Source organism: Octopus sinensis, linkage group LG6 (assembly GCF_006345805.1).
Source record: "Octopus sinensis linkage group LG6, ASM634580v1, whole genome shotgun sequence".
NCBI classification, from domain to species: Eukaryota; Metazoa; Mollusca; class Cephalopoda; order Octopoda; family Octopodidae; genus Octopus; species Octopus sinensis.
Genome location: NC_043002.1, coordinates 66094635 through 66105167, shown reverse-complemented (window position 1 = coordinate 66105167; position 10533 = coordinate 66094635). Strand labels below are relative to the sequence as shown.

Sequence of the window (10533 nt, the reverse complement as noted above, 5' to 3'; positions counted from 1 at the left end):
GGTCGATTAAATAAGTACCAGTTACGCACTTAGGTCGATATAATCAACTTAATCCTTTTGTTTGTCCTCTCTGTGTTTAGTCCCTTGTGGGTAGTAAAGAAATAGGTATTTCGCCCATTGCTACGTTCAGATTCCGCTGAGATCGACTTTGCCTTTTATCCTTTCGGGGTCAATGAAATAAGTACCAGTTATGCACTGGGTCGATGAAATCTATTATCCCCCTCCACCAAATTTCAGACCTTATGCTTATAGTAGAAAAGTATTACGTCCAATCCCGTTCCATTTTAATCGTTATTCTAGCTCTATATAAAAAAAAATTAAAAAAAGAAAAGAAAAAAAATGTCTACGCATTTAACGGATTGTCCATCTTTAATTAGATATATTTTTTCTGCTGCAGGCGTTGTTTTTATCAATATGAATGATTTATTTTTCTGCAACATGAAACCTTTGTTAAAACAGCGAGTTTAATGTTCAATATAATACCTTTATGAATCCTTTTCATATTATTGCATCAATTTCCACTTGAAAGTCATCACATTACTTGAGTCAAAGCTGAACTGTATTGGATAATTTACATCTTTCTGATGATTGTGAATTATCCAGTACGTTTCTTTATAAGCGGTACAAACTTCGCCATTAACAAGATTCATTGGGCTTGCCTAAATATTTAAACAGGCCCGACAAATGTGGGATTTTTCTATAGACACATTTAGAGTCACTTTCTTAAATGAAACCAAAGGTAGCTTGCATATTTGCATATGAATACTTATGGTATAGCTGTTAATAAATAATACGTATAAATATATGTATGTATGTATGTATGTATGTATGTATGTATGTATAAACACACACACAAACATACACACAAACACATATAGGAATCTTTTCAGTTTTTAAGATAATTTCTAGGTGACTAAAATATTTTAAACTTCGTATACTGGTAGAATGTGTTTATAAAACATCTTTTTCTCTTGGCTTTATTGAGAAAATTCTATAGTTGTAAGATATTTGTTGTTTTTTTGTTCAATTTCTGCAATTTCAACCAATCAATGACGTCCATTGAGGTAAAAACAAAACATTCTGTGCCGTATGAATATGTCCCTCGTTTAAGACACAGATTGGGTTCATTTACATTTGTGAAGAAAAAAAGATACCCTTCCCCCACCCCTAACCCTAAAACAGATTGAAATGCAATTGATCGATACTAGGGTTATAATTATGGGTGACAATTTCATATGACACCGCTAGAAAAAACTGCCGTTCAAACCGAAAAGATCCCATATAGTAATAGGCACTCGTCGATCTCGAGAGACTACGGACCTGCTCTCGAAGAAATTGTGTCGGCTGCTTGTGGTGCAGCGTCTACTATAACTGCAGAGGACCACACGGGAGTGACAGTCACGTATACAGCGACTGTATTTGAAGGAGCTCTCTACTGGTGTTACAAGATTTTCTTTCCGTCGAGAGACTCGTTGGCTCACAAATACACCCACACCCACTTTCTCTTTCCCACTTATGCTCACCTTATATCTTGAGACTTTCTCTGCCACTCCATCATTACTTTTTATTTTCTCAACTCCACCGACCCATCCTGATATAATGCGAGGTAGCCATGCATCTCTTCTATAGCAAGACATCTGTAGCTTGTCTCTTCATCATACTTTAGCCTTTTGACACCTGGCATAAAGGCACCCTCGCCTCACTTAGTAGCGAGAGCTTTTTCTTTTTCCTCTGTTCTTTTTCTGTTTTGCAAATTACTCAGCAACCTCACCGATACCGGTGGCACGAAAATGAGCACCAAATACACACGGTAATGTAGTTGGTAATTTAAAGGACTGCCAATCATAGAAACCATGCCAAGGCTGGCACTGGAACTCAGCGCGGCACTGCGGATCGCCGGATCTTGTGCAACCATCTAACCCATACTAGCATGGAAAAGAGACTTTAAATGAGATCCGTCGTTACATGTATGTATGTATGTATGTATGTATGTATGTATGTATGTATGTATGTATGTATGTATGTATGAATGAATGCGTATGTATGCATATATAGATGTATATGTATGTATTCCTGTACCCATATATGCATGTACATATACATATATATGTAGGTATGTACGTATATGTATGTATATATGCATATATTTATATATTATTTATATTATATTATATTATATTATATATATATATATATATATATATATATATATATATATATATATATATATATATGTATACACACACACACACATAATGTAATATATGTGTGCATATATGTCTGTATGTACATATATATTTTATATGCACACACACGTGCATATATATGTATGACATCACTAACAATTCGAGTAGCCGTATCTCCTAAAAGGTCAAAAGTCCACTGGATATTTACTTGCAGATATCTAAGTTCTCTAACTTCTTACAGTAAAAAGTGTTGTATCTCCGTGACCTTTACAATTCAAGATACTAAAACGTACGAACTGTCGTAACACTAGAGTAATTTTGTTAAATGGCAGTAATAATGAGAGTTTTGACTATTGAAGATAATTTTCTTCAAACTTTGTTATGTGCAAATAAGCAGTCTGCGTACTGTTCACAAACAATTCGTCAACAGTTCTGTCTAGCTCACCACGGGAATGTTGCTGGTTTTTTCTCCATATTACCGTATTTTAACGTGTATAAGGAACCCTTTTTTGTCAAAAATTAGGTTAAAAAAATATAGGAGTTTTTTTTATACATGGATAGTATTATAATCCCTTGCAAAACCTTTTTTTATGAATTTTAAACCCTTAAAATTAAGGGGTTTCTCATACACAATGGTTCATTATACGTGTTAAAATCCGCTCGTTTGAATTGTGGAATCAAGAGTATGAAGATCAATGAGGAGTGTAGAGTTAGACTAAGCTCGAACTTGTATAGGTTGTAATTGAGAATTCCTTGCTAAAAGAGAAAAAAAAAACCCAAAACGTTGAAATTTCTTTTCTACTCTACGCATAAGGCCTGAAATTTTGGGGGAGGAGGCCAGTCGATTAGATCGACCCAGTACGTAACTGGTACTTAATTTATCGACCCCGAAAGGATGAAAGGCAAAGTTGACCACGGCGGAATTTGAACTCAGAACATAAAGACAGACGAAATACAGCTAAGCACTTCGCCCGGCTTGCTAACGTTTCTTATTTCTTTATTGCCCAACATAGGGGCTAAACATAGAGGGGACAAACAAGGACAGACAAAGGGATTAAGTCGATTCCCGTGTGTAATTGGTACTTAATTTATCGACCCCGAAAGGATGAAAGGCAAAGTTGACCTCGGCGGAATTTGAACTCAGAACATAACGGCAGACGAAATACCTATTTCTATTTCTTTACTACCCACGAGGGGCTAAACACAGAGAGGACGAACAAGGACAGACACACGGATTAAGTCGATTACATCGACCCCAGTGCGTAACTGGTACTTAATTTATCGACCCCGAAAGGATGAAAGGCAAAGTCGACCGTGGCGGAATTTGAACTTAAAATACTTTCTAACTTTCTAATTTTGTGTGATAAGAAGCTTGCTTCCCAACCACATGGTTCCTGGTTCAGTCTCACTGCGTGGCACTTTGGGCAAGTGTCTTCTACTATAGTCTTGGGCCGACCAAAACTTTGTGAGTAGATTTGGTTGACGGAAACTGAAAGAAGCCCGTCGTATATGTGTGTGTGTGTGTGTGTATGTGTTGTTCCCCAACATCGCTTGACAACCGATGCTGGTGTGTTTATGTCCCCGCAACTTAGCGGTTTTGCAAAAGAGACCGATAGAATAAGTACTAGGATTACAAAGAATAAGTCCCGGGGTCGATTTGCTCGACTAAAGGCGGTGCTCCAGCATGGCCACAGTCATCATTTGACTGAAACAAGTAAAAGAGTAGAGTATATATATATATATATATATATATATATATACATACACACACACACACATATATGTATATGTTTGTGTGTCTGTGTTTGTCCTCTAACCATCGTGTGACAACCGATGTTGGTGTGTTTACGTCCCCATAAACTGGCGGTCGGGCAAAAGGTACCGATAGGATAAGTACTAGGCTTACAAGGAATAAGTCCTGGGGATCGATACGTTCGACTAAAAGGCGGTGCTCCAGCATGGCCGCAGTCAAAATGACTGAAACAAGTAAAAGAATAAAGCTAGTAATTTTTTGGGGTGGGGTGGGGAGGGGGAAAGTCGATTATATCGGTCTCAGTACTTGATTGGTATTATTTTGTCGCTTCTGTAAGGAAGAAAGGGACAGATGACCCCGGCGGGATTTGAAATCAGAACGGAAGGAGTCAGAATAAAGGTCGCAAAGCATATGGTCTGAGGTTTTAACGATTCTGCCAATAACACAAAGTAACTTGCATGGGACCTCGACTTTATAACACCCCCTCCCAAGACCCAGTTAAACGATAAGGGGATATGCGAATCACGTAGTCACAATTTATAAATTCACAATGGACGGTGTCTTAGTAAGTCAAATTAGATGGGACCAAGGCGTCAGAGTCGCAGAGTAATGAAAGCAAATGAAGAAAATAATTTTAGAGCAACAGTGTAGTTGAAACGGTGTATCATTGATGAAGTTTTAGAACAGATAGGTTGTATTCCATATAATGTGATTCTACTCAGAAGGCTCTAATATCATTTGACAGGAACACGGTATAAAGAAATACATGGAACAAGGAGGTAACACAAGCTGAATGATAAACTGAAGTGGCTGATGGACATTTATTCATATATCTACATGCATCTATGTGGGTTGTATGTTTGCCGTTAACCCTGGTGAGTTCAGGAACAGCGATATGTTAAAAGCTGTGCAGTGTGTTGGTGTTGTGTAGATGTTGTTAACGACGTTGGTGAGAGACATGATGGTGGTGACAAAGATGGAGGTTGCTATAATGTTGTCAGTGGTTAGACCTTATAAGGTCTAGAACCAACAGACCCCGAAACTAGGAGGAGGTGAGTTTTTATAGCCAAAAGGTTGGCTCAAATATAGTTTAGAACAAACTGTCTCACGTGATTTATTTGGAAGCTGCGATTGATTGGGTTGCACACTGGCACACGATCAAATTGAACTAACAGCAACTAATCAGAGTGGTAGACACAACGGTATCCAAAACAGTGCCCAAAGGTTAGCTGTTACCTGCTACATTCGTATGTATGTATATATAATAAGGAGAGGAAGTTCTCTTGAGTTCGCTACAAAGTTTTAAAAAAGCTTGCCGTTCTCTGCTTAATGCAAGCAATATCGAAAAGTTACCCTATTTTCTACGAAGAGTTGGCAACAGATGTGCCTGTCATAAAAAAAAATGTGCATTAAATGTTGTATAACTTGACATTCTTATATATTGAAATTATTGTGTAAGCCTAAAAAAGTCGTTAAACTTAACATTTTTTTAATAGATTGAAATAGTTGTACGTCCACATTTTCACCTTACAAAAGTAAACCTAAAAAAAAACATACTAGATTGTGATTGTATACGTGTGCATGTATGCGAATTACAATGTGGTTCAGAAAATAGATTTGCTAGTCACATGGTTTTAGGTAAAATCCACTGAGTGGCACGAGTTTACCAATTTTTTGGTAGTGAAATTTATTGGATGAAAACTAAAAGGATGTATTTTACGTATGTATGTATGTGTGCATGTATTTCACAGCCGTAGGTTTTTTTTTTATCTCATTACGGAAAAAATTTATGTATATATATATATATATATATATATATATATATATATATATATATATATATATATATAATAAGTGAACTGGAATGACATTATATAATCCACAAAAGAACTTCGACAAATATCGTTTATCTGAAAATTGAAATGTGGGAAGCTTTTTCTCGCCACAACTCTACTTATCTGAAAATCCTCAAAATATCCGTAGAGTATATATTGTAACGAATATAGAAGAACGGAGTTAGCTAATTATTTGAATATATCGTTTACAATAGTTTCATCATTCTCTATAGTAACCAATCTTGCGTCATGGAAACTATTGTTGGAGAAATAAAGGATTTCCTTTATAGCACTAGATGAGGTCGATTCTTCAGAATTTCACAAAATGTAATATGCTTGTTGATTCTGTGACCTTGCGGATGAATACCCACCAACAGTTCCAAATTGGGCAGGTCTAATTAATTTCATTTGTGCAAGAGAAACAACGGAATAAGGAAGTAGTAGTTAAATTTGACAAGAAAATTAGCTTCATTCCATGTTATTAATTTTGCTTGTCGTTATAAAACAATATCCTACTGTGTTGCCAACTATAAATTTTTTGGATGTCTTAAGTTGCCGACTATATTTACTGACATATCGCAACATATTAACTACAATGAAAGGTGATGAAACGATTGTACTTAATCCCACGTCTTACCTGGCTCTCTTTTCTTTCCCTAGACCAACAAATTGCCTTTCCAGCGGACCACCTTCCGTCTATTCGACCGCCTCCAATCAAGCTCTGTCAGTTTCCGTGTCTTCCCTCGTTTAAGCGCGCTCGCAAACTTCGTAACTTTCTCCTCTCACATCCTCGGATTTATCTCCTGCTCTCGTCTTCACTTCTACATTTACCCTTTCTTTTACAACACCATCTTCATCGGACTCAATTATTGTACTCTTTGCGTTGCACCTCCACCAATCTTATTCTACGTGCCACAAAACTGGCTAACAACTGAAGTAAAGTGCATTGCTAAATGTATACTTCGTCTTCCTTTCACACAACCACTGCCTTCTCACCACATCCTTCATCAACTGCTGTAGTTCTAGGACGTCAGTCTTGTTTTTGATCTGTCACACTTGTGTCTCCTTTGGGATGTCAATCGGAGGGCTTGCGTTGTAATGTTTGAAATAGGTTTCCGTAGGATGTGTCCCAGCTAACCCCATTTCCCCTTCAACAGAGATTCTACGAGAAGTAGCCGTCCGCAAAAAGAAGAAAACCGAACTTAACTGCAAAACAAGAGCAAGCAAAGCAGAGAAACAAAGAGAGAGAGAGAGAGTACAACCGAAGTCCCCTAGGCTGTGAAATGAAGTGTAAAAAGAAACAAGAGAAACAATATAGAGCAATGGTTCTCAACGTGGGTCCACCTGGCACTTCGAGGTCCATATAAAATTTTGTTGTAAAATTTACGGACAAGAAATTATTTATATACTTCTGCAATACGCAAAACATTTTTTTTTAAATACAATTCCAAATAACATTGAATTACAAAAATATAATAGGAGTTTTAAAAAATCGAATGGCTATGAGGGTCCATCCGAATAAAATTAAAGGGGTCTATAGGAATAAAAAAAAAAAAATGGTTGAGAACCATTGATGTAGAGGAACTTGCTCGGGAAGCGGAAGAAGAAAAGATCAAGAGAAACCTGAAAGAATTCTACATCATCTAAAGCCTTCTCAGGAAATCTGCAAGCCACTTCCATCCCAGTCGAAGACAATGACGGAAAAACATTTTTACAAGCCAGCAGGAACGGTTGAGAGATGGAAGGAAAGCTTTGTAAAGTTTCAAAACCGTCTTGCTCCACTCAGTTATCCAGATAGACCTTTAGCTGAAACTCGTAGAATACCACACAGAGATCCCACCCCAAGAAGAAACTTGGAAAGCAATCTTTAAAAAGAGAAACGGGAACGCACCTAGCCCAGACGCAATCCCATCTGAGACCCTGGAAACGGATATGAATTAGTCGATCGAAATTCTTTACCACCTGTTCAAAAAATTTGGGATACAGGTAGGGGCGAACGTAGAATATTAAGGGCCCTCGGACATAACTGTTTACCGGGCCCTTTAGAATTTATTTAGTAGAGTTAACATGTAGAGTGCGGGCCCCTCTGAGTTCCGGGCCCTCAGGCAGTGCTCGATTGACCAACGGCTCAGTCCACCCCTGAATACAGATATGTTCCTTGAAGACTGGAAACATGGCTATCTCTTGAAACTTCCAAAGAAAGGAAACTTAAAAGGACTACACCAACAGGATAGGTGTTTAATCAGGTGGCCATTGAATGGTTATAAGATGAGGTGGACAAACTTTTACGAAATGAAGAAGATGGGTTCTGAAAGGACATATCCCTCGCCATATCGTGGTTCACCTATCACGGTTTATTTAAGCTTACGTCGACCCCTCTGTAGTGTTGTTTTGCATCTATAATAAAATAGCTACATTGAAAAGGTTGCAAGACGCAACGAAAATTTTAGGAAAATAAATATAAGAAATAAGTGGAAATTTTACCGGTGAGGGTGTTAAATTATAAGGCACAAAAAGAAAATGACTCTCCTCACACACAACAGAATATGTTTCAACACACGAACTCACATAAAGAATCTTGCAAACCAAATCCCCAAATGGAAATGGAAATATATACAAATTATATATATATATATATATATATATATACATACATACAATACAGTACTGTTTCTACTTCGCGGATTCTCACCTACCGCGGGGTTTTGGGAACGTAACACCCGTGGTAGTCGAGGGAATACTGTACTGATCAGATAGCTTGTGTGTATACCTGATTGGTGGAGTGATCAAGCAGCTGAGTGGTTTCCTAAGTTCGTGTCACCGATCGCGAGATCATTTGCGTTACAGAACTCCAAGAGTTTTACCTTGATCTTCCCTTATTTTGTGTGCCCATAGTCACCATATATTCCAGAGGAGCTATAATGGCGTGATCCAATATGTCTATTAAAATCGTCAGCTGATATTGGGAACGCCGTTGTTACTTATCGAAGTTGTCCACAGAAGGACCTCATAAAAGCACACAACACGCGCATACACAAACACATTTATACTCGCGCGTACACACAAACACACATTACAGATAAACGACAGAAAATGGAATACACACACACACATATATATATATATTTATATATATATACATACACGTTTATAAATACATATACATATATACACACACACACATATATGTGTGTGTGTGTGTGTGTGTGTATGTATGTATGTATGTATGTATGTATGTATGTATATATGTGTGTGTGTGTGTGTATGTATGTATGTATGTATGTATGTGTTATGACTAAGGTAAATTATCGCAGAGACGCCGTCCGTCAGTAAATTAACAGTCAAGTTAATGCCACAACATTTAATGTAGCGATAGGGAAAAAAAAACAAAATTGCACACACTAACACCAACACGTATACACATATAATCATAGACATAGATATGTGCACGCTGCGAAAATGGTTTTATAAATTGTTTATTTATTTTTTCTCAAGAAGAAGAAAGCAGGCGTTTCTTCTGCCACCATGTTTTTCTTTTTTTTTTTAATGGTTATATTTAGCTGAAGCAGCGATTAATATAATAAATTATTAGAAAAAAATCCGTGTGACATTGTTTTTTTACAATTATTAGTGAGAGATAATATATTAATTTATTTTATTTTTAATGATAATTATTTCTTAATGATAATGATAATGATAATAATACATCATTATCATATTGTCTGTGTCCTTATATATCTTAATAGAATTATCGATTCGAAGTAATGAATAGCTACGTATTCATTGATGAAAGTAGGTCACATTGTAATGTGGAATCTTCTCAGGAGAAAATCAGTCCATCTTTATGATATTTAATAATTCTGAGACATTTCGCGAAAATTGCATCTAGTTGGCAGGTTAAAAAAAAAAAAAATTTATTAGTATTATTATATATATTATTGATACGGATTTATATTTTCGCCTATCAACCTCGGAAAATTGTTTAAAAAAATGATTCATTTAAATTTTTATACCTTTATAAAAAATTTAAACGTTATTTTAATAATAAATCAAGTAAAAAAAAAATTAATTTATAACGAAGCAAAAATAAAAGAAAATTTACAAAAATTACAAAAATGAAGGAAAAAAAACAAATTTCTGACACGATCGGAATTATTAAATCGGTAAACTTCGGCATTTTTCGTATCTCACCGAGCATTTTTGTTTTAGTTGATTTTGTGTTCTCTGTTGTACTTGAGAATGAAGCAATAAAAAGTTGCTTCCGGAAATTGCCGATTTTTAACGAGTAGTAAATCGGAGAGACAGTCCTTTTACAGACTTGGTCCCGTCCCACTGAGAATAATAAGTCTTGGTTGGTAAATCTGTTTGGACGCCATATTTGTGAATCTTGGCGGACAAAGGTTCTAATCCGAGAAACAATGGCGCAAATTTCTGATACGACAGGTCAGTCTTATATTTCAAAATCATTTTTATTCGATCATTGCTTTCAGTTTAATTACTTTTCATTCTTTTCTTCCTTCATTTTAACCTCTATTTATTCATCGTCATCATATCTCAATGGACGGTCTTACGAATGTCATCTATTGAGTCATTTCATAAAAGCCGCACGCAGCATTACTATTAATTTTATTTATTATTATTTATTTTCAATTATAGTTCACATCAATTTCGTTACACAATTTTCAATCATTTCCATTACCAATTATATATATATTTAACCTAGTTTATCCCCCAAAACATCGGCTTCACCATAATTATA

The 10533-nt window shown here is 36.1% G+C and overlaps 1 protein-coding gene across 5 annotated transcripts in view; it reads left to right on the top strand.

Annotated features, from left to right (window-relative positions):
* Positions 1-10038: 10038 nt before the first annotated feature.
* The window catches only part of LOC115212925 (UDP-N-acetylglucosamine--peptide N-acetylglucosaminyltransferase 110 kDa subunit), a 65197-nt gene continuing 64702 nt past the window's right edge, over positions 10039-10533 (top strand). For 2 of the 5 annotated variants that reach the window (XM_036503959.1, XM_036503957.1), the window contains exon 1: positions 10040-10217. In XM_036503959.1, coding sequence (XP_036359852.1) covers positions 10193-10217 — 25 coding nt within the window. In that variant the 5' untranslated portion in view covers positions 10040-10192. Of the gene's footprint in view, positions 10218-10533 lie in introns of all 5 variants that reach the window. The other 3 variants (XM_029781751.2, XM_029781750.2, XM_036503958.1) reach the window with 2 other exon arrangements.